The sequence below is a fragment of the Lepus europaeus genome, chromosome 10, assembly GCF_033115175.1.
Source record: "Lepus europaeus isolate LE1 chromosome 10, mLepTim1.pri, whole genome shotgun sequence".
In the NCBI taxonomy this organism is placed as follows: Eukaryota; Metazoa; Chordata; class Mammalia; order Lagomorpha; family Leporidae; genus Lepus; species Lepus europaeus.
Window position 1 is genome coordinate 124235439 of NC_084836.1, and position 23228 is coordinate 124258666.

General features: G+C 67.8%; 1 protein-coding gene across 3 annotated transcripts in view; it reads left to right on the top strand.

Annotated features, from left to right (window-relative positions):
* Positions 1–22501, top strand: part of CDH4 (cadherin 4) — a 309328-nt gene extending 286827 nt beyond the window's left edge. For all 3 annotated transcript variants that reach the window (XM_062204429.1, XM_062204431.1, XM_062204430.1), the window contains 9 exons: positions 3062–3199; positions 13717–13902; positions 15961–16214; positions 16682–16824; positions 17880–18113; positions 19661–19894; positions 20821–20960; positions 21430–21594; positions 22295–22501. In XM_062204429.1, the coding sequence (XP_062060413.1) occupies positions 3062–3199; positions 13717–13902; positions 15961–16214; positions 16682–16824; positions 17880–18113; positions 19661–19894; positions 20821–20960; positions 21430–21594; positions 22295–22501 (1701 nt within the window). The remainder of the gene's footprint in view (positions 1–3061; positions 3200–13716; positions 13903–15960; positions 16215–16681; positions 16825–17879; positions 18114–19660; positions 19895–20820; positions 20961–21429; positions 21595–22294) is intronic.
* Positions 22502–23228: the final 727 nt, after the last annotated feature.

Below are 23228 nucleotides of genomic sequence, written 5' to 3' on the forward strand. Positions count from 1 at the left end.
GACGGACGACACGGCGGTGCCCCTGGGGGCCGGCCCTCAGGCTCTCTTCTCTCTCTGCCACCGCCTGTGTCACTCGTGGCTTCAGTCTGGCCCCTTCTGACAGGGCCACGTGCCAGAGGGGACAGGTGACAGCTGCGTGCACAAGGACACAGAGCAGAGCCGAGACCTGGCCCAAGGCAGGGGCCGCCAGGGGCCCTGAGGAAGACAAGCCCAGCCCGGTGGAGCCCAAACCACTCCGCTGGCCAGTTCTGAAAAATGCCACCGCGATGTCCACGTCTGTCCCAGGGGCGGAGGAAATTCCTGGACGCTCCCACGCGAGGCCACGGCCACCCCCTCAGGCAGCCTACTCACTGCACCAGGAGGCAGGGCCAGGTGGCCGTGGCCAGCGCCCGGGCACATGACGGCTTGCGTGGTGCTGCTGCGCTTGGCAGCCGGACACAGGAGATGCCACGCTCGGAGCTCACACACCCTCGCCCAGGTCACCCGGGTGCCTGGCACCGGGATGGGCACTGACGGCCTGGCCCCCGTGGCACCGTCCCCAGGGTCTCAGCAGCACCCAGCTGCAGGCAGAGCCACAGCGCAGACCAGCAGCACCTGCAGCTGGGCCCCCTTCTGAGAGCGAGCACCTGCTGGCCACGGGCGAAGGGGGGAAGCGGCCACGGACAGAAGCTGTCAGGGACGGATTGGGTGGTCTCTGCTCTGATGGACAGGAGGGTCAGGATCCTGAGACAGACGCCTGGGAGAAGCACTCTGGGCCACAGGCAGGGCCCTGACGCTCGAGGCCACGGGCGTGCTGCACGTGTGAACACACGCCTGGCCACACGTGGAAGACCAGTTCCAAGCGTGCCGGATCCGGGGCAGCTGGGCGACGGTGGGGTGAGCCACGCTCAAGCCAGCATCGTTGGGACCTACAATGTGCCAGGTGCTAGGTTAGGGAGCCGGGACGCCTGGGCCTTCCAGGACGTGGCTCTGGGGTCAAGCGGCCTCTCCGGAGTCAGCGCCGGGCCTGCTCAGGGTAGCAGCGCTCAGTCAGCATTTGCTGAGTGACTGTAAGAGCGTAAATCGAGCTTGGTGGGGCTGAGGGGAGAGGGGGGAGGGGAGACGCTGGTGCTGAGGGAGGGCATGGGGCTCTGGCGGGGGGTGGGGCGGGGGGTGGGGCGGGGCAGCGTGAGCTGCAGGTACAGCTGAGTCCAGGGACGGCCGCGGCCATGTCCCGGGCAGCACCCAGGCCTGCAGGCCTGGCCCCGCCGCGCCGCTCTGCCCACTCGGGGCATCCCCTGCGGGCCGACCACTGCCCTCCTCTCCCTCTCCCTGGGTGATCAGTGCACAGGTCCCGGCCGTGTCCTGCTCCTCCGGGCGGCTCCTCTTCCCGAGCCTTGGACTAGCAGCAGGGTCTCGGGAGGAGACCTGAGGGCGGGAGGCAGGCTCCACCCACAGCCGGGGTCACGTGGGTCTGGGTGGGACACAGCGGGGACCCCAGGCCCCCTCCCACCCTGGAGCCAGAGCCTGCCTGCCCACCTCAAGCTCCCCGTGTCTTCCACTCCCAGCCCTGAACGCATCTGCCAGCTCTGCCTTCAGCCCAGCCTGCTGCCTCCTCTTCCCTGAAGCCTCCCCAGATTTCCCCAGCCCCCTCCTTCCCCGGCCTCACTCTGGGGCCCGTCTAGGACACCCCCAGCATGCCTGCCTGACACTGGAGCCCCAGATGGACAAGCGACCCGTGACAGGGCTGTGGGCTGTAGGGTTTCTGACGCAGCCTCCACGGGCAAGGAGTGGATGAGGAGCACCGCCATGTACCATGTACCGTGTACCATGTACCATGTCCCGTGTACCGTGTACCATGTGCCATGTACCATGTACCATGTACCGTGTACCATGTACCGTGTACCATGTACCATGTCCCATGTGCCGTGTACCGTGTACCATGTACCATGTACCATGTACCATGTGCCGTGTACCGTGTACCGTCTATTTACAACAGCCGGCGGCAGGCAGGCTCACCCCCGAGCCAGACTTCCCCTCCTCACTGTGCTGGACCGCGGGACTCCCAAGGAATGACACCAGGCAAGCGTGGCCCCCAGGTGCCTCTGGGCACCGGCCGGCTCCTGGGCGTCCCCGTGGTCAGGACAGGCTGGCAACTGCACTGGCTCCCGCCCCGCGTCGGCTCTCCGCCCACCCAGACACAGCAGCGCACTCTGTGGAATCAGGGCCACGCGTGAGCCGTGGGGAAGAACAGGCTGAGAGCACGCAGGGCCCGGGCTCGTCTGCAGGCCAGGAGCGAGCCCGTCAGAAAGGGAAGGGACGCTGGAGGCGCGTGGAGCTTGCTTCAAGTTGGGGAGGGCCCCTGGGCTGTGCGTGGGGGTGGGGGCAGCCGAACACCCCAGAGGTAGCGGCCTGAAGCAGCACTGCTTGATTCCCACGTGTGTAGCTCACAAGCTGCAGACTGGCGGCTTAGCCGGGCTCAGTGGAGGCTCCGCCGTGCCAGGTGGAGGGGGCTGTGGCTGTGGCTGCACCTACGGGGAGGGGGGAGGGGGCGGTGGCTGCCATGGCACCTGCAGAGGTAGGGGCTGTGGCTGCACCAGAAGGGGGAGGGGGGAGGAGTCAGCACCTGCGGGGGGGGGGGGGGCTGTGGCTGTCTCGGCACCTGCAGGGGGAGGGGTTGTGGCCAAGTCTGCACCTGCAGGGGGAGGGGCTGTGGCCGAGTCAGCACCTGCGGGGGGGGGGGGGCTGTGGCTGAGTCAGCACCTGCGGGGGGAGGAAGGGGGGGGTCTGTCTTTTCTTCCCATTCACAGTTCTGACCTGAAGTTCCGCTGGACGTGGTAAACACTCAAGGAGCCATGTCCGTCCCCCTGCGTGCTTGGGGCGTCTGCCACTTTACTCCCGGGCCCTCTGTGGCTCACTGGTGCTCACTGGGCCCCAAGGATGAGTCGCTATGAAGGCAGGGCCGCTGCCCGCTGCCCGGCAGCTCCCGGCCAGGGGGTTTCTCTGACAAAGAGCACCCACGCCTGTCCGTCAGGATGCAGACTGACCCACAGCTCCGTCCCCACCCGTGTCTCCCTTCCAGAAAGTTCAGCAGTACACGGTCATCATTCAGGCCACGGACATGGAGGGAAACCTTAACTACGGCCTCTCGAACACGGCCACGGCCATCATCACCGTGGCCGACGTGAACGACAACCCGCCCGAGTTCACCACGAGCACAGTGAGTGCCGCGGCCCCCGAGCCTCTGCGGGGGAGGGCTGAGCCCAGCGGGAGGGGGCGCGGCGGGGCAGGGCCGAGGGGCCCCAGTCTGGCCCGGTGCTGCCTTGTGAAGTCCCTGGGTTGACAGGCGTTAGGGCTGAAGACCGACCACTCTCCGAGGTGTGTGTGTGTGTGTGCAGCGGCCACGGCGTGGAGGGGAGCACGGGGGCTGGCCAGGGGCAGCTGCTGCCCTGCTTGGCCCCCGTCGGCAGAGAGGGAATCTGGGCCCCTTGGGATCTGAGCGGCCAAGCATCTCAGTGGCTGTCAGGCACCTGCTCAGAGGTGGCTGCTGAGTGTCAGCCGTGGACCGTGAGCCCCCGGTCCACACCGCCAGGACCCCTGTGCGAGAGGTCCACAGGGGCATCCCCATCCTGTGCTGAGCCCAGGGTGCCCAGGGGCTGCTCAGCGCCCAGCAGGCTCTGATGCCCCGCCCACGTGGGCATCCTGGCCCCGCCCCACCTCCCTGCCCTCAACCCAGCACTTGGAGCTGTCCTGGGTGCCAGCTGAGGGCTGGGTCTCCCCTGCTCCTGCATGGCCCCTCCTGGGGACTGAGTGAGGGACATTTCAGTGACAACAACAATGACGGCCCACCCCAAGCCACTGGCCACCCCCAGCCCTGTGGGGGCAGAATCCAGTGGAGCTCGCACGGAGCCACGCAGACCTGAGAGGCGGCAGCTGGCCCTGGGCCCTGCAGTGCGGCGGGGCTGGGGCAGGAGGCCGTGCCTGTCCCATGAGTGGTCAGCTTGCTGTGAAGGCATTGGAGGCCACCGTGTCCCCTCGTCCCCACCTGCCAGGCTCGGCTCCACTGGACCAGGCAGAGGCATGGGCGCACAGCACCATCTAGTGGCCAGATGGGCTGTGGAGGGAGTGGCTCAGACCCCTGCCCCCCGGGGGCTCAGGGCAGCAGCGAGCTGGGGGCAGCCATGGCCAACACGGGCGCCAAAGCCAATGTTGGGGAGGTGCCCGGATGCTGGGAAGATGCCCCCTCCTCTTTCCTGGGCTTCAGTTTCTGTTTGCTTGGACTAGGCCCGGGGGACTGGACACAGGGGGAGCAGCTGCCACCCCCACACCTGGCCCCAAGACCCCAGTGGGTTTGCCCACACCTGGCTATCAGGCCCAGCCGCATCCCCGGCTCTGAGAAGGAGCGGTTCCTAACGGGTGTGCCCAGGAGAACCCTCGCAGACGGTGAGGGGACACGCGGTGTCCAGGACGGCCCCGGCCTCAGCACAGGACTTCAGGCGGGCACCACCTGCCCTGTGGCACAGCAGGGGAACACCCAAGGATAGCTCATGGGAAGGACCACGCCGGTACCTAATCTAGGTGCGGAGCTGCCCCAAGCCGGGCGTCGGTGCATCCGTGGTGTCCGGGCGGCCCCACGGGGCCCGGAACCTCAGCAGATTCAGGGCCCCGGTGGTCCGGGAGGCGCTCGGCTATGAGGACAATGCCCCCAGGGACACCCTGTCCCCCCGCCACCTGCTGGAGTCCAGGTGCTAGGATGCAACCTGCAGCGGATCTCCCAACCAAGGGGCCGCCCCCACCCCTCCACAGCAGCCTCATGGTCGCCATGGAAACCAGAGCAAGAGGCCACCAAGCTGAGTGCAGCAGTGGCTTGTCCCAGGGGGCCGTGAGATGCCAGGGGGCGAGGCAGAGAGGTGGGGTGTCCTGAGAGATGCATGAGACGCTTGGAGCCCCCACATGCTCCCACACACAAGCTCGAGCCTCAGTCTCCCCGTCTGAGAATGGGTTCGTGTCACCTTTATTTGCATGGAGTCCCCAGATGTGGAGAGGGGCCCAGAGCAGCCCAACACAGGCCACACCTCCATCACAGAGGGTCCACCAGCCTCTGACCTGCTGGCCCCAGAGGGGCCGCCTCCCAGCTACCCCAGGACACAGGCTGCAGGACCTGCTGGGCTCCAGCGTGGCGTCGGTCAGCGGCCGGCTCCACACAGGCCTGGGTTCCCGCTGATTCTGCACCCAGAGTCGGCAGCCCTGCCACGCCCGCCCCCAGTGGCCCTGCCACGGCGAGCGTGGCAGCAGCCATGTGGGGCACACAGTGCCATGGCGGCGTCAGCGTAACGCACGGAGCCCCGCCCCTGCCGCCACGTGCACCGGGCACGACCTCGACCCGTCTCCTGCGCTCGGTTCAGCGCCTTCACGGACGAGTTTCCATCACCGCATTTCTTCTTGAAGAATCCCGTGGCGCTGCCGCGTGGGTCTCCACGCAGGTGGCAAAGCCCCCCAGGAGCTGTGAGGATGCGCCCTGAGGGAGGAGCCACCCTCGCCCAGACCACAGGACCACCCTCGCTGTTCCCCAGGGCCACGGGGCCGCCGCCCTCTGCTGTCTTCCCTCGGCCTCCGTCCCCGAGCCCTTCCACCTCCACGGAGTCTCCGCTGCCTGAACTTGGGGGATTTACAAGGAATTCTGAGCTCACAGAGGCATCGCGAGCGCAGGGCCGGCAAGGGGAGCAGCCACGGCCTTGCCACCAGCTCCGTGGCTTGCAGAATGGGCGGCACCCTCGTGTCCAGCGCGTGGCCCCACGGGGCTCCCTCCTCCCTGGCTTGGAGGCCAACAGAGCTACCGCATCACAGCACCGTTTCTCCATCAGAGACGCCCGAGGTCTCTGCTTCCCCGAGCCCCACCCGGGCACTAGGTGCCCGCACCACTTCCCAGCCCGTGTCCTCGGCCCCTGGCCTCCCCCGCCCCCTGCCGGCTGATCCTCGTCTCTCGGGGTGGGCGCCGCCTTCCCTCTGCACAGCGGCCACGCTGAGAGCCCCTCGCTGCCCCTGAGAAGGCCTGGGGCACTGATGGGAGGAGGGAGGAGGGAGAAGCTGTCCCCACGCTGCAGGCGCTTCCCACGTGGTCAGCCCGAGACCGGGACAGAGGCCTGCGTTCCCTCCTGGTGAGGGGCCCCCAGCTTCCCTGGGGCAGCGGCCCCTCCCCAGCCCTGCCAGCCTCAGGCAGCTCCGGGCCCCGGGTCGCAGGGCAGGGAACTACAGAAACAGCCGCCGTTTGACGCGTCGGAGGGTGGCGGCCGGGGCTCCTGCGCTGGCCTCCAGTGCCTCAGGTCCTCATTCACAGGAGGGCATCCAGCACGGGCGATGGCCCATGGGAGGCCAGACGGGGCAGAGCCCAGGCGGGGAGGGTGCTCAGCCGTCCCCGGGCCTGGGCCGTGCGGTCATCAGGGGCGTCCGTGAGGTGGCCCTGGGCAGGCCCCCCTGGAGGCTGGTGCAGACAGCCCCAGGATACCATCCCTGAAGGACACGGCTCTCAGACCCCTGGGGAAGGGGCCCCTCTGCACTGAGGGGCACTGGACACCCGTCCTTGGCCACCTTGCCTGCCCCCCGCCCAGCACCCCCAGGCACATGCCCACCAGAGGCATTGGAGTCAGGGACCCCAGCCCCTGAGAGCCCCTCCTGGTGTGTGGCCCCTCCCAGCCCGGCCCTGCACCCACACCTGTCACTCACTGTATGGCCCCTCCCAGCCCCGCCCTGCACCCACACCTGTCAACCCCCACACCTGTCACTCACTGTACGACCCCTCCCAGCCTGGCCCTGCACCCACCACACCTGTCACTCACCACACCTGTCACTCACTGTATGGCCCCTCCCAGCCCCGCCCTGCACCCACACCTGTCAACCCCCACACCTGTCAATGTGCGGCCCCTCCCAGCCCCGCCCTGCACCCACACCTGTCACTCACTGTACGACCCCTCCCAGCCTGGCCCTGCACCCACCACACCTGTCACTCGGCGTGCGGCCCCTCCCAGCCCCGCCCTGCACCCACCACACCTGTCAACCCCCACACCTGTCACTCGGTGTGCGGCCCCTCCCAGCCTGGCCCTGCACCCACCACACCTGTCATTCGGTGTGCGGCCCCTCCCAGCCCCGCCCTGCACCCACCACACCTGTCACTCACCACACCTGTCACTCGGTGTGCGGCCCTGCACCCCCCTCACCCGTCACCTTCGAGCCCAGCTTCCCGCTCTGGGATCAGTGGGTGGGCGTGATGAGGCAGGAATGCCGAGTGACCTCCCCAGCCCGAGACACGAATGCTTACAGAGGCCGTGAGGTCAGAGTGGTGCCCCCTCCGGTGCCCTGCCCCCATGCCCCAGGTTCTTCTGGAAACTTCTGCGTCCAGAAACCCAGGGCCAAAGCGTGCAGTGCCGTCCTCAGGAGTGACCGGCCAGGTGGAGGTGACCACAGCTGTGGGCTAGCCTTGGAACCTTTCCAGCCACTGCCTGAGCTGCCCCTCCCCCGGAAAGTGAGCCCGCTCTGGCCAAGCCTCAGCGGCTTCTCAGTTCTGTGCACAAAGCCAGGCAGGAGAGAACCGCCACAGAGCACGAGTTCCCGGGGACAAGAATCCGGCGCCTTCCATGGAGAAGGGACTCGGTGCCCTGAGCTATGCTCCGTGGGCAGTGCCGACCTCGGCCACGGTCAGTGGAGCCACTCTTCTGAGCACCATGTGACCCCCGCAGGGGCCGTAGCTCCGCCCACACCTGACGGCCCATCCAACGCCGGCCAGCCAGCGGCCACTCCCAGGGACCAGCTACAGCCACCTGTGTTCCGGAGAGCTGGCCCTGGACAAGGACGAAGTGGACCCAGGACCCCCCCACCAGAGCACCGTGCAGCAGGGAGGCCTGGGGGGGCACACGGGAACATCACAGATCCGTGTCCCCAACCGCTCCCTGGACCCCGCCTGGCAGAGCCGCACCGGAGAGACGGCGGCACCGGGGCCAGGCGCCCGGCTTCAGCCCTGGCTCCACCACCGACCGCCTGCTGGCCTTGGACAGCGTGCAGAGCCGTCCGTGCCTCAGTATGGAGTCTTTATTCCCGAAAGCCCGCGGGGGCAGGTGCTCTCCAGGCCGTGCAGCCCTGACTGGGCTCGGTCAGCCTAGGCGGCACCTGTGGGGTGTTGACCACAAAGCCAGAACGAGCGGGGTACGCTTGTTCCGGGGGCACTGGCCGTACAGGGGACGTCCCCGCGAGGCCAGCCCCTGGGGAGACAGCAGTCGTGCAGCTGGTCAGACGACAGATCCAGAGGCAGAGGACCTCGGGTCGGTCAGAGGGGAGAAGCCTGGGTGTTGTTGCTAGTCAGACGGCGGGGTCCCTTGCCGCGGCCACTTTCCTGGTTTATCTGCTCAGCTCACATCCACCACGCGTGCTGGGGTGACCGCACCAAGCAGGCCCTGGCCGCTCGCCACTGGACGAGACGCGGCACAGGAGAGGGGCTCCTTCCGGAAGCCGGCGGTCTCGGGAAACACTCGCCCCTGGACCCGAAGTGCGCCCTCTCCCGCCCGACGAGCCAGCAGAGGGGCTCCGAGGGGAAGCAGTAGCGGCCGCAGGTGCAGGCAGCGGGCCTGTGAGCGCCGCCAGTGGCTCCCTAAGCAGGCCTGCAGGTGGTCGTGCTGAGGGTCCGGGCGCAGGCGCTTGGTCTTGGGTAACTCAGCTCAGCTGTGCACCTGCCCCCGGCCGGGCATGAGGCCACCTTTCCCAGGAGCCTCCGCTTCACGGCTCCTGAAACGCCCGTGTGAACCTTCGTCAGCCTTTCCCACGGTGGCACGGGACGGAGGCTCAGGCCGGCTCACCCCCGCCGCCCGTCTCCACGCTCCCTCTGCCTAAGAGGAGCCCCGGGTCCCCTCTTCCGGTTTCTACGCTCGGACCCCACCACAAGTCGCCATTGCCTCCTCGGACAGAAAGCTCAGTCTCAGCGTGGCGGCCACGGACGCGGGGGTGCCGCGGGGGGAGCGGACAGCGCCCTGGCTGTGCTCACCAGAGGGCGCTCGGCCCAGGCCCGGGAGGTGCTTCCCCCGGCCTCGAGCCCCAGGCAGGCAGCGTCTGGGGGGTGCGCGTCCTCGCGGGCCCAGCCCCACCTCCCAGGAGTCAGGACTCGCACTCGCTCCTTCACACCTGCTAGGAGGTAAGAGGGTTAGAGCGAGGCCACGGCCTCCCTGGGGAACTGGCCGGCCGCGGCTCCTCCTGATGAACATCGCGTCGCCACCAGCTCCAGAGGAGGAGCCAGCGGGCGGGGGCGCCCATCTGAGGGCAAATCCCCAAGGCCAAGGTCCTCTGACTGCGTCTCCCTGGGGGCGAGAGGAGCTGGCACTGCCGGTTCAGCCGCCTATGGAGCTCAGCCCCCGGAGCCCTCGCCACAGCTGGCCAAAGGCAGCGGGCGCGAGTCTGGGGCCCGTGTGTGGGGTGACTTCTGCAGGGACCCAGCCGGTCCCCACGAGGCCAGGGCTGGGGCAGAGGCGGCGCCGACTCAGGGCTGCGCCCAGGCCGAGTCCAGCCCTTCCCTCCCCCGGGACCTCAGGGAAGGCATGGGAGGGGCCGACACCTGCGGAGGGCGCAGGCTGCTCCGTGCAAACAGGAAACTGGCCGGGGAGCCTGGGCGCACAGCGGGTGACCCTGGTTATGGGCCCTCCCTGTGTCCAGGGACGGCGGCTGAGGGGCTCTGGGGGCACAGCGCACCTGCCCAGCACCCCCGACAGAAGCTGCGGCTGCGAGTACCGAGAGCCTGGGATTTGGAGGGAGGCAAATCCGGGCCTGAATCCCGCTCCGACCTCTAACCCAGTGGGCCCCCAGGGCCAGTCCAGCTCTAAGCCCCTGTTTCGGGAAGGGGTCTCCAGCCCCTGCCGGCCAGGTTCCGCCAAGCCCAGAGAGAGCACGGATGTGCTCAGAGCGACCACCCCAGGAGAGGCGGAGCTGAGACCACGGCTCCCAAGGCCCAGGGTGGCGCCTGCAAGCAGCTCCCCCTCGCCCGGGGGCCACTGGACAAGCCCCTCGCTCTGCAGCTCCTGTGTGGGGCGCCTCGCGAGCCTGACCTGCTCGCCGTGGGACCAAGGCAAGCCCCTTGCCCTCCCCGGGCCACCTCACCATCACCCAGGCCCCCATGTCGGGGTCGGGCTGCATTGCTGACAGCTGTGTGGCCACGGCCAGGCCCCGTGTGCTGACTGCAATGCCTCCCAGCTGTGCACAGGAGGCAGGGCTGGGGTGCTGCTGCGCAGGGCCGGGCCCCTCCCCTTCGGGTCACCTGTGCGAGGCCCAGGGCCCTGCTGGACGCTGTGTGGTCGGGCCGCCCCCGCAGCCGCCAGCCTTGAGCAGGGAGGCTGCGCTGCACTCCCACCCTCGGCCTCCTCTCTGCCGGCGGGGGCGGGGGCGGGGGCGGGGCTGGGTCAGCCTGAGGCTCTGCAGGTTCTGCCTCCTTCCTGCCCGGGCCGGCCGGGTGCTTTTCCCGCGCTGAGGTCTGTAGAGACCTCAGAGCCATCGCGTGGGGTGGGGGCGTTGGTGAGAAAATCGTCACTTCCTGCTGAGCGTGTGGTAAACGTGCGGGAATTGGGAGCGACTTCCTAGACTTCACCCCCCCCCCCAGAGCTCAGGAGGGCGGCATATGGGGGGGGGGGCTCCGAGGGGGTCCCCGCTGAAACTCGGCGGGCAGCACCGGGACCCGCCTGGTCATCCAGCAGCCAAAGAAGGGAGCAGCCAGGTGCGCCCAGCAGGCACAGAGCCACTCTGCCGGCCGTGGCACCTTGGCCCACCGATGCTGCCGGACTGGCTGCTGCCCGCGCCGGCTGCCTCTCCCCCGGGTCACGGTCACGCCTGCGTCCACCCGCAGCTCCTGTGTCCCCGCACCCGGTGGTGGCTGTGGAGGAAGCAGGAGCCTGGAGATTGTAGCAGGCCTGCGGCCCAGCTCTGCCTGTGTCCGCGGGACCTTCCCCCCGCTGCCGGGGGCATGAGTGCCGGGGGCACTGAGCCCTGAGGGGCTGACCCCCAGGCCAGGTATGGAGGTAGGGGCTGGGCTTCTAAAACAGGTGCCCACAGCCACTTCCTGAAGAGAGCTGGCTTTGGCGGCCTCTGCCTTGGTGGCCATCCTGTCGCGACTGCTCCACCCCGCCCCACGGTGGCTCTATGCCAATCAAACTTTATTTACAAAGGCAGGCCACGGGCCAAGTTTGGCCTGAAGATCACCAAACCCACCAGCGCCTGTAGGGATGCTCAGGGGAGCGTGGCCCCAGAACAGCTGTGGCGGGGTCTGCCAGCTCTCAGAACAGCAGGTGGGACAGGACCCTCCTGGGAGGCTGGCTGGCAGGTGGGACAGGACCCTCCCGGGAGGCCGGCTGGCAGGTGGGACAGGACCCTCCCGGGAGGCCGGCAGGCAGGTGTCCTGGCCCGGTTTGAGCTGGGGAAGTGGAGGCTCAGAGGACACCGGGCTGCGCGGGGCCGGGCCAGGACTGACCCCTCGGGGCCCCTCTGGCGGTCGTGCCTGTTGGCTGGTGCTCCCGTCCATAATCGCCTCGCTGACTCCGGACAGGATGCTGGGCCCCGGGAGGACACAGATGCCCACCGGCCTGGGCACTGGCACTGCACCCATGCTCCGCCCGCTGCGCCTCTGGTAGCCATCGGGAGGCCGGCCAAGGCCCAGACCAGCAGTCCCCTGCTGCGTGGGCAGATGGAATCAGACCAGAGCCCGCGACCATCCATGGCGACAGCCAGTGGGTGAAGGGACCCCCAGAGAGTCAGAGGTTCCGCTGAGGGTGCGGCCTGGGTCGGGCGTGACGACCCCATCATCAGCTGGGGGAGGCCTGGGCCGGTGCAGCGCAGTCAGCAGGGGTCCCAGGGCAGGGCCTCCCTGGCCTCGAGACCACCGCCAGCCCCTGCCAAGGGCCACCCTGCCCGCTCACCCCATTGAAGGGACAAGAGCTCCACCTGCTGCAGGCTGACCAGGGAGACCACAGTGAGAACTGCACAGGCCGAAGATGGCCCTGGCGGGGCCGCTGTGAGACCTGGGAGGGGCTGCACCATTGCCCCCCGACCTCTGCCTGCCCCTAGGACGGCCCCTGCCCCCCTGGAGCGCCTTCCAAGGCACCAGCCAAGTCTCCCGGGCTTGCCAGGACCGGCGGACAGCAGCCTTGGCAGGGGCTGCCCTGCCCACCCAGGGTCCCAAGAGCCCCAGTCTGGTGGGCAGTGCCCCTCCCTAAAACACCTGCTGTGGACCCCACACCGTGAGCCTCGAGTGGCCATTGTCGTCCCTCCAGCGGGCACCATCCCTGCCCACGTCTGTCGAGGACTGGGTGCCCACCCCTCCCTGAGGCCTCCCTGACAAGCCCAGCACAGCCACTGTCCCAGCCCCAGGCACCGGGGCCTCCAGCCCTCAGCCGCGGCTGCTGCAGGCTCCACATTGTAACCCACGGGCGGAGCCTCTGAACCACGATGAGACGTCCCCTGCAGGTGGAGCCGGCGGTCCTGGTGACATCCAGCCGTGGTGGAGTCACACAGCGTCTTCGTAACAGAGCTGCCGTGCTGGGATGGCCGTGCACGCGCACCACGTGGCAGGCAGAGCCGTGATCTGGGCGGGCGGGCAGCAGGGGGCGCCCCAGGAGGCCGACAGGACCTGGCGCCTTCCAGCCCCCTGGGCACGGGCTCTGAGCCCATGCAAGGCTTTCGTTTGCTTGTCCATTTGTCCACTCGTTCGTTCACTCCTCGGCAGGGGTGCCAGGTCCGTGTGCCCAGGTGTGGGCCCCCCTGCTCGCTGGGCCAGGCCTCTGTGGGTGCAGGGTGCTGCCTGCTGCCCCTCGAGGGCCCACTCATGACCCCCAGCTGAGGGCAGGTGACGGTGGCCCTGGGTGACACAGCCCCCACAGGGAGTGCTCAGAGGCCAGGTCCTCACTGTGAGCGGGGGCTGCTGTGTCTCGGGAGGACACAGCCCCCAGGTCTGGAGACGCCATGGAAGACCATGCTCACGTGGCTCGGGCGGACACAGCCCCTGCCCCCAACTCGGCTCAGGCGCCATGGCGGGGCGTCCTGGACCCATGGTGTGAGTGGCAGCTGCTCCCTGGCCACCGCCACCTCCTGTGTGGTCCCCGTGCACCCGTCCCCTCCTCTTCCTGGGAGGGGCCCGCTGGAGCCAGAGACCCAGGCACCGGGGCGCCCAGTGGCAGCTGCCCGAGGTCTCTCTGAAGCAGGGATGAGACCAGGGTTACTCTGAGGGCCGGCGCACAGCCAGTGCCTCCCGACCCTGCCCGGGGCCCTCGGCAGCCCTCGCTGGGCCTTGGGCACAGCGGGAGTCCCGGGCCTTTAGCCAAGCTTGGCTCCAGCATCCCATGGCTCAGAAGCCCACTGCCCGGTGACAGGACCTGGGACACATGGCAGGGCCCTCGCTGAAGATCGGGAATGACCTCAGGCGGAGCTCAGGGCCACAGCAGCCACGGGCCCAGGGCCCACTCAGTCACCTGTGGGTTCCAGCTGCCTGCCTGGCTCCTCTGGGCGACGCCAAGGGCCAGGCAGGGTTCAGATGAAGGCCTGAGTGTGTGTGTGTACGTGTGCACATGTGTGTGCAAGGCTCGGTTTGGTTGGGGCAGAGTGGACAGATGCGAGCCTCGGTCTCGCTGGGCGCCGGCTGGGGACCCCAGTGCTCTCGGGGCCCACGAAGGAGCCCTGACTCAGCCCTGGGGCTGTAACGCGCTCCCTCCTGGCGTTTTCCAGTTCGCAGGGGAGGTCCCTGAGAACCGGGTGGAGACGGTGGTGGCGAACCTCACGGTGCTGGACCGAGACCAGCCCCACTCGGCCAGCTGGAACGCCGTCTACCGCATCATCAGCGGGGACCCCTCGGGGCACTTCAGCATCCGCACGGACCCCGTCACCAACGAGGGCCTGGTCACCGTGGTCAAGGTGGGTGCCCTGGGGGCCCCCAAGTCCCAGGGCCTCCCGTGACCCCTGCCGCCCCTGGCGAACCGAGGGCCCCGCTGGAGTCGCCCGGTGCCGGTGCGACACGCGCAGGGCTGCGTCTGAAGGTCTCGTGTGTTTGAGTCCTTTCCCGTAGGCCCTGCTCGGGGGCTTGGGGTCCAGGTGACAGACCAGTCTCCCGGGTGCTGGGGGGCTTTCCTTCCCTCCTGTGGGCCAGGCGGGGGCTGGGGGGGCTGGGGGGGCCGTGGTCGTGAAGCCGCCCTGGGGCTGGCCAGGCTGGGATGGGATGGGACAGACAGGCAACTATCAGTTCAACCTTGCGAGCGGCTTGGACCAGTCGGGCTTTTCTAGAATGTACTCTGATTTACTTCTGGGGCCTCTCGTGGCCGCAGCCGTGACTCCGTCCTCTGGCGCGAGTCCCTGTGCGTCCGTGCCGGGAAGAGCAGGTCGGGAGGGCGGTGAACGTTCCCAGCCACGCAGTGCCTAGCGTGAGGCCGCCGGGCAGCTGCTGTCCCAGAGCAACTCGAACGGGACCAAGAACAGGACGAGAGCGTCAGGTGTTTGCAAGGAAGGCAGGCAGCCGAGAGCCACAGGCAGACTGCCCCGGCGGCCGGCGGGCACCTGCAGCCCCGGGCCTCCCCCCTGCCATGGTGGGCACCTGCAGCCCCGGGCCTCTCCTCTGCCCTGGCACCTGCAGCCCCGGGCCTCCCCTCTGCCCCGGCGGGCACCTGCAGCCCCAGGCCTCCCCCCTGCCCCGGCGGGCACCTGCAGCCCCGGGCCTCCCCCTTGCCCCAGCGGGCACCTGCAGCCCTGGGCCTCCGCCCTGCCCCGGCACCTGCAGCCCCGGGCCTCCCCCCTGCCCCGGCGGTCACCTGCAGCCCCAGGCCTCCCGCCTGCCCTGGAGGTCACCTGCAGCCCCGGGCCTCCGCCCTGCCCCGGCACCTGCAGCCCCGGGCCTCCCCCCTGCCCCGGCGGTCACCTGCAGCCCCGGGCCTCCCCCCTGCCCTGGAGGTCACCTGCAGCCCCGGGCCTCCCCCCTGCCCCGGCACCTGCAGCCCCGGGCCTCCCTCCCTGCCCCAGCGGGCGCCTGCAGCCCCAGGCCTCCCCCCTGCCCCTCCGCACGTCACCAGCGCCCACCCAGGACAGTAAATTGGGGTCCTTTCTCCCCCACGAGGTCTAGGTGGTGCTTTCGCAATGCTGCCGCTCCTGTGCCCTCCCAAGCCAGGATTCTCTAGGACAGTGTCCCCTTGTCCCCAGGGCCTACAACTCAGGTCTGCACCGGTCAGCAACGTCCCTCCCCCACACGCTGGACCCAGCAAGCTGAGGGCAGAGGGCCTCTGTGGGCCGGCGGGGGATCTCAGAGGCCGGAGAGCTGCGAGGGTCAGAGGTCAGAGACCAGACGAGGCAGCGCTGCTGGCCTTTGGCGGGGGTGGGGGGTCTGCGAGCCAGGCGGCCGCAGGAAGCAGAGCCTCCCCGGCTCGGCCCCGGGGGAAGCCGCCCTGCAGCGTCTTGGCCTCAGCCCAGCCAGGCCGCCTCTGGCTCCCAGGAGCAGGAGACCCACACCTGGGTGGGCGCCGAACACGAGCTCAGCCGCACGGGGCGAGCCGAGACCTCCACTCCTCAACTCCTCACTGGCTGTCGCCCTCCACGCTCAGCACAGGTGCTGATGCGGCGGCCGGGTCCCCTCTGCCGTGGGAGGGTCCAGGGGAGGCCCTGGACACCTTTGGGGGCACCACTCAGCCAGAGATGGGGGGTGCTGGCCTCACGTCTTCATTCTTTCATCATTACACATGGATTTTTTTTTTTTAAGATTTATTGTAAAGGTAGAGTAGTGACAGAGAGAGGTCTTCCACCTGCTGGTTCACTCCCCAAATGCCTGCAACAGCCAGGGCTGGGCCAGGCACTCCCTCTGGATCTCCCACCTGGGAGCAGGGGCCCGCGGAGTAGGGCCACCCCCTGCTGCCAGCCAGCATCTCACTCCCCACAGCCCACAGGCCCCAGAGGCGCCGTCCCGGCTCAGCCCTGCCCCTACTCTCATTCCAGGCCGTCGACTACGAGCTGAACCGGGCCTTCATGCTGACCGTGATGGTGTCGAACCAGGCGCCTCTGGCCAGTGGTATCCAGATGTCCTTCCAGTCCACGGCGGGGGTGACCATCTCTGTCATGGACATCAACGAGGCGCCCTACTTCCCCTCCAACCACAAGCTGATCCGCCTGGAGGAGGGCGTGCCCCCCGGCACCGTGCTCACCACCTTCCCCGCCGTGGACCCCGACCGCTTCATGCAGCAGGCAGTGAGGTGGGTCCATGGGCACAGCACCCCGGGCCCTGAAATGCCCAGTGAGACCCCCACAGCCAGAAAGTCCCTGGGGGGGGTTGGGAGGTCCAGACCTGAGCGCCCCTCCACTGGCACCCAAGTCCTAGGGGTCTCAGGACAGCAAGGCCACTACGCCCAGACCACGGACACGGACGGCGTGTGGACATTCAGGAGGCTGCAGCCAGCAGCGTCCGGCGGGGGTCCCTGCGAGGCGGAGGTCTGGGAAGAGCAGGGGACGGTGGTCCCGGCCCACCCCGCTGCGGGGGCCTGAGCAGGGTTGGGAGCCCCGGGGGTGGACGCACCTCCCGGTCATCCAAGGACACAGCAACGCCTGCCAGGCCGGGACCTGGGACGTGCAGCCGGCAGGTGCGGCTGCCCGCAGATGGGACGGGGGCCTGGGGGGCCCAGGGCGGCCCCCGCCTCACCTGCTTCCTGCACATCCTCTGCAGATACTCGAAGCTGTCAGACCCGGCAAACTGGCTGCACATCAACGCCACCAACGGGCAGATCAGCACGGCCGCCGTGCTGGACCGCGAGTCCCTGTACATCAGCAACAACGTCTACGAGGCCACCTTCCTGGCGGCTGACAACGGTGCGTCTGGTGCCACGGCTGAGGGAGGCCACCGGTCACGGGGCCTGGGCGAGGCCTCGGCCGCCAGCAGTCCAAGAGGCTGCGAGGGCAGTGGGTGGGGGAGCAGGTCAGCAGGCGGCGGCATCTCAGCCATGAACGGGGGACTTGAGCCCCTCGGAGCCCCCTTCTCGCTGCTGTGTCTCCCTCCACGTGCCCAGGCCGGGGTCTGCACTCACTCGCTCTTGGCTCGGGGCATTGAGGCCAAGCAGCCTCCTGCTTCCCACCAGACCCCGCTGTGGGCAAAGGCCCTGCTGAGGACCCTGGCCTGGGAGGACCAAGCCACAGGAGGCACAGAAAGCCCTGCCCCTGGTCCCCGGGGTCCACACAGCCAGGCTGTGCAGCCAGCAGCGAGGCGGCCTCTCCTCTGGGACCCTGGGCATCCCCGGGCAGTTCTGGCACCACCAGTCTCCAGAGACAGGTGCCATGTCACCATCAAGGAGACATCTGTGGGGGGCTTTCTGTGCCCCACCACCAGCTGCAGCCAGGAATGGGGCCTTTGGTGTCAGGGGCCGGGGCTGTCAGCAAGGTCAACGCCACACTCGGGACGCTGCCTCCAGCGTCTGGCCGGCTTCTGGCCACACGGCACATGTCCACCAGGGTTGAGGCGGGGGTGGCCTCCGTCCACTGTGCTCACGGCTGGCTCCGAAGCAGCATTGCTTCATTCTGACCGCGTGTCCAGCTCAGGCTTCTTGCCACTCAGAGCCGCCTGAGCAGGGCCAGGGGGCAGAAGGCAGGGAGAGATCTGCCCCCAAGCACTCGCAGGCTATGGAGAGATGGGGAGAGGGGGACAGGTGCCCGCAGAGGCCCATGGCCCAGCATCCTCCAAGTCCTCCCCGGGCCCCAGGGCAAAGGGAGCTCCAGGTGAAGCCTCGCACAGCCATGCATGTGTCTGGCAGCTGCAGGTGTGTGTCGCCTGCTGCGTGGGGCGGGGGTTTGGCTGGTGCCTGCCACGCTGTGGCTGTGGCCGTGCAGTGCTGGGAGGGGCCCTGTGTGGTCACCCCGTGTCTGCCCTGCAGGGATCCCCCCAGCCAGCGGCACCGGGACCCTGCAGATCTATCTCATCGACATCAACGACAACGCCCCAGAGCTGCTGCCCAAGGAGGCGCAGATCTGCGAGAAGCCCAACCTGAACGCCATCAACATCACGGCCGCCGACGCCGATGCCGACCCCAACGTCGGCCCCTACGTCTTCGAGCTGCCCTTCGTCCCGGCCGCCGTGCGCAAGAACTGGACCATCACACGCCTGAACGGTGAGCCCACGGCCAGGGTCAGAGCCAGGTCGGCAGTGTGAGCAGCTTTCGGGGAGGCTCCTGTGGGAGGGAGCCCTGTGCTCTGCCCGTGAGGCCCAGGGGCCGTCCTGGGCCTCCTGCTGGTTTGCTGAGCGCAGCCGTGGGCACCCACGTGTCCTGTGTCCTCAGGACGCCCTCCTGTGCAGGGCAGCCCTGTGCAAACGCCTGCTGGAAACCTCAGCAAACAACTGGGGCCTGGCCTCGAGGACAGGGCGAGGCCTGGGTTCACATCCCAGCTCCAGCTCCTGCTTCCAGCTTCCTGTGGATGCAGACCCCGCCCCCCCCGCCCCCAGAGGCAGTGGTGCTGGCCCAAGCAGCTGGGTCCTCATCACCCACGTGGGAGACCTGGATTGAATTCCTGGAACCCAGATTTGGTCTGGCCCAGCGGGTGCGAGTATTTAGGGGCTGAACAGGCACACAGGAGCCCTCTTCCTCTCTCTCTGTCCATCTCTGTCAGTCGGCCTCTCAAATAATTTTTTTAAAGATGTATTTATTGGGGCCGGAGCTGTGGTGTAGTAGGTTAAGCTGCCATCTGCAGTGCTGGCTCCGGCTCCTGGCTTCGGACTGGCCCAGCGCCAGCCATCACAGCCATTTGGGGAGTGAACCAGCAGATGGAAGATCTCTCTGTGTAACTCCACCATTCAAGTAAAATAACACTTTACAAAACAGAAAGATTTAATTATTTGAAAGGCACAGTTACAGAGAGAGGGCGATAGATCTTCCATCTGCTGATTCACTCCCCAAATGGCCGCGACGGCCAAGCCAAAGCCAGGAGCTTCTTCCAGGTCTTCCATGTGCGTGCAGGGGCCCAGGCACCTGGGCCGCCCTCCGCTGCTTTCCCGGGCCATCAGGGAGCTGGATCAGAAGTAGCACAGCCGATATGGGATGCCAGCACTGCAGGTGGCAGCTTAACCCCTACACCACAACGCCAGCCCCTCGAGTAACCTAAGGGTTTTGCCAATTTTATGTCCAATCTCAGCTCCCAGCAGAGCTTTCTTCAGAGTTATTGGGCGTTTTTGCTCGAGGGTTTTTCTCTGATCTGCTACCGCTCTGCACACATTCAGGGAGCCAACGAGATGGCCAGTGCCTTTTTTTTCTTTTCCATTTGAAAGAGTACAGAGAGAGGGAGAGGTAGAGAGAGAGAGAGAGAGAGGTCTTCAATCCACTGGTTCACTCCCCAAATGACCACAATGGCCAGAGCTGAGCGGATCCAAAGCCAGGAGCCAGGAGCTTCTTCCGGGTCTCTCATGCGGGTGCAGGGCCCAAAGACTTGGGCCATCCTCCACTGCCTTCCCAGGCCACCGCAGAAAGCTGGATCAGAGAGGAACAACTGGGACTGAAACCGGCGCCCATGTGGGCTGCAGGCTGGGGCCCCTGCCAGTGCCTTCTAACCGGACGGCGAGGGGCGGTGTGCATGTGGGCGGGTCTTGGGCCTCCACGCCAAGGACTGGGGCGGCCGTGGGGGCAGGGTGGGCCGACCTGAGCGTGAGCTCTGCCGCCCTGCACAGGTGACTACGCTCAGCTCAGCTTGCGCATCCTGTACCTGGACGCTGGGATGTACGACGTCCCCATCATCGTCACGGACTCCGGGAACCCCCCGCTGTCCAACATGTCCATCATCAAGGTCAAGGTGTGCCCGTGTGACGAGAACGGGGACTGCACCGCCATTGGTGCGGTGGCAGCGGCTGGTCTGGGCACGGGCGCCATTGTGGCCATCCTCCTCTGTATCGTCACCCTGCTGAGTGAGTGAGGCCCGGGGGGGACAGTGCGGGCTGGGCGGCGGCAGGGCCTGGGTCTGCCCCTCCGCCCCATCCCACCTGACCCGGTCCCCATGGGAACAGGAGACTGCAGCTGCTCGGGGTGTCCACAGAGCCTGCAGCCAAGGCTGGCAGCTCCCTGGGGTGCTAGGGAAGCCCCACCCCCGCCCTGTCCCAGGACTCTGATTGGACTGGCTCTCAGCACGTGCACACTGTGGGACCAATCACCAGCCAGGGAACAGAATGTGCCCGTTGGCTCCACCCAGGTCCCAAGCTCAGTGGTTTGTTGGGTTTCCCAGAACCACCTGGGTCCCCAGACAGGATGAGGGCGCCATCCCTCCCACCCCCACCCCGGGCAAGGCCTCCTCCCAGTGTGGGGCCATCTTGCCTGCTCCTTCTTTTTCTCGCCCAGACACTGAGCCCCAAGCCCTTACTTTTACCTCCTGCGCCAAACCCCGCCCCCTGCCCAGAAGAGCAAGTGTCAGGAAGACTTGGGGGCGGCCCCTCTGCTCCCCGGTGGCCAGCTGTGTGGAGCTGGCAGCCTCCCCAAATGGGTGCAGGCAGGAAGTGAGTAGATGTGGAAAGACCCAGCGGCCAGTGTCAGGGAGAAGGGTGGAGCCGGCTGGGCTCTGCCCTGGGAACTGCAGGCCCACACAGGCACCCACACACGTGTGCACCGTACACAAACATGCATGTGAGTGTGCAGACGTGTGCGCACACACACGTGCACTCAGGAACACACCCTACAGGCACACGCATGCACGGGCCACGGGCCTGCATCCACTCACATCCACGCACATGAGGAACACACATGCACAGGTGCACATCCCACGCACACGCACCGGGGACACACAGGGCAGCCACCACGCATGCCCGCACCCACGCCTGCCATCGCGTGCTCCTTCCCGCAGCCATGGTCCTGCTGTTCGTCGTGTGGATGAAGCGGCGGGAGAAGGAGCGCCACGCGAAGCAGCTGCTCATCGACCCCGAGGACGACGTGCGCGACAACATCCTCAAGTATGACGAGGAGGGCGGTGGCGAGGAGGACCAGGTAGGCGGGGCTTCACCTGGCCACGCCCACCGCACCTGCTTCCTCCTGGAGGGAAGGGGCTTGGTCAGCTGGGGACACCAGCCGCCCCGTGCTCCTCGCGCTGGGTCTGGGGCAGCGTAGCAGGCACCAGGAGGGTGGGCCGTGGGCGCCTCCTGGTTGAAATCCAGCCTGCCGCTGCCCACGGGGGGACTCGGGCCACCTGGCAACCCTCCATGGAGCAGGCAAAGCCAACCTACGACAGCGCTCCCCACTGAGCACGGCCGTGTACAGAGGCCCCTGAGCAGCGAGGGCCGAGGTGGGGTCCCTCGGTGGGGGTGGGGGTGCCAGGCCAGGAAGGCGGCCAGGCTGGCACTGACCCACACCTGCTTGAAGCACACACAGACAGGAGGCTGGGCGTTGGTGGGAGGGGCGGGCGCCGGGGGTCCTCCTGGGCCGCGGCTCACACAGTCCCCGACACCACTGTCCCCAGGACTACGACCTCAGCCAGCTGCAGCAGCCCGAGGTCACGGAGCACGCCCTGAGCAAGGCCCCCGGCGTGCGGCGGGTGGACGAGCGGCCCGTGGGCGCCGAGCCCCAGTACCCGGCCAGGCCCGTTGTGCCCCACCCGGGGGACATCGGAGACTTCATCAGCGAGGTGGGTGCCCCTGGGCGGGGCGGGGCAGCTGCAGGGCCTGGGGAGTTCGCCTCCCCACGTCCTCCTGTCGAGACCCTGATGCCTGCCTCTGGGCCAGGGCTCTGCACACAGCAGAACTCGGGGCAGCTGTAGGCCGAGGCCACGGTGGAGGCAGCAGCAGGACAGTGCCAGGGTTCAGGGCCCTGCTGCTGCCCGGAGCAGCCCTGGGCGGGGTGGGGGTGGGGTCACTGCCAGGACCCTGATGGGCGGAGTCCGGTCTGAGCACAGTGTCAGGTCTGGCCTCAGCCCAGGCCACCCACCCCACCAGGTATCACAGCACAGCCCCGGGAGAGGCCCAGAGCACGTGGCCCGTGGCCATCCTGCTGTGCTGGGCGCAGGCCCCACCCAGCCCCACTGCACCCAAAACGCCCTCCACCCAGCGCCCTGCGGTGATGAGGGGTCTGGAAACCGTGGCCTCGGCCTTGATGGACACAGTGGTGTCGTGGTGTCGCTAAAGCCTCCCCCGGGGCTGGGCTGGGCGAAGCATTCTTGGGGCTGAAGGAGAGGCCGGGGGCCCCAGCCGTGTGGGGGTCTCACCTCACAACCCCACTTCCTGGCTCCTGGTCCCTGGGTCCCTGTCAGCCCCAGGGGCACTCGGCACTTACCGGCAGCTGCTGGAGGCGAGCCCCCCACCACCACCTAACCAGTCTCTGGCCCCCAGGGGCTCCGGGCAGCGGACAACGACCCCACTGCGCCCCCGTACGACTCCCTGCTGGTCTTCGACTACGAGGGCAGCGGCTCCACGGCGGGCTCCGTCAGCTCCCTCAACTCGTCCAGCTCCGGGGACCAGGACTACGATTACCTCAACGACTGGGGGCCCAGGTTCAAGAAGCTGGCCGACATGTACGGGGGCGGCGACCAGGACTAGCGGCCGGTGGGGGTCCCGCCCCGCCCGGCACAGGCCCCGCCCCCGCCAGGCCCGAGAGTGAGCGAGAGGCACTGTCTTAACTTGAATTTCTTAGAGCAGAAGCACTGTTTAAAAAAAAAAAAAGGAAGTGCCTTTTGGTACGTGTGTCAGAGTCCCTCAAACTCAGGAGCACGCGGGCAGACGGGCGGGGCCACGCCTGGCCCGGCTCTGGGGGCGCCAGCTCGGGGTGGGGGACTGTGGCCTTTTTTTTTTTTTTTTCATGTTTAAGAAAGTGATTCCTTTGAAAAATAGTTTGAGGTCCAAATCCCAGCAGCCTTTGCTGCACACGGCCGGGGGCTCAGCCTGAAAAGCTCAGAGGACGAAGTCCCCCTAGGGCTGGCCCAGCCCTTGGCCCCCTTCGCACTCCCAGATGCTGTAAATAGCTGGGGTGGGGGTCCCCAGAGACCACCACTTAGTGCTCCCAGTCACCCACAGTCCTCCCTTAGGGCCAGTTGGCACCCCAGTGCCCTCAGGGCCCCTCGGCTTCAGTGGGGAGAGCCCACTGCCCAGCGTGCCAGCACCTGACCCCTCGCCACCCAGCGCCGAGGGCCCCCTGCACACGGCACGCCTCTGTCCCCCGCCCCACACCACCTCTCACTGAGGGCGGGCTGCGAACCAGTCCCCGCACGGACTCTCGTGGCCCCTTCGCCTCCCCTGGCCGTGTGGACCCGAGTCCCATTGGAGCTCC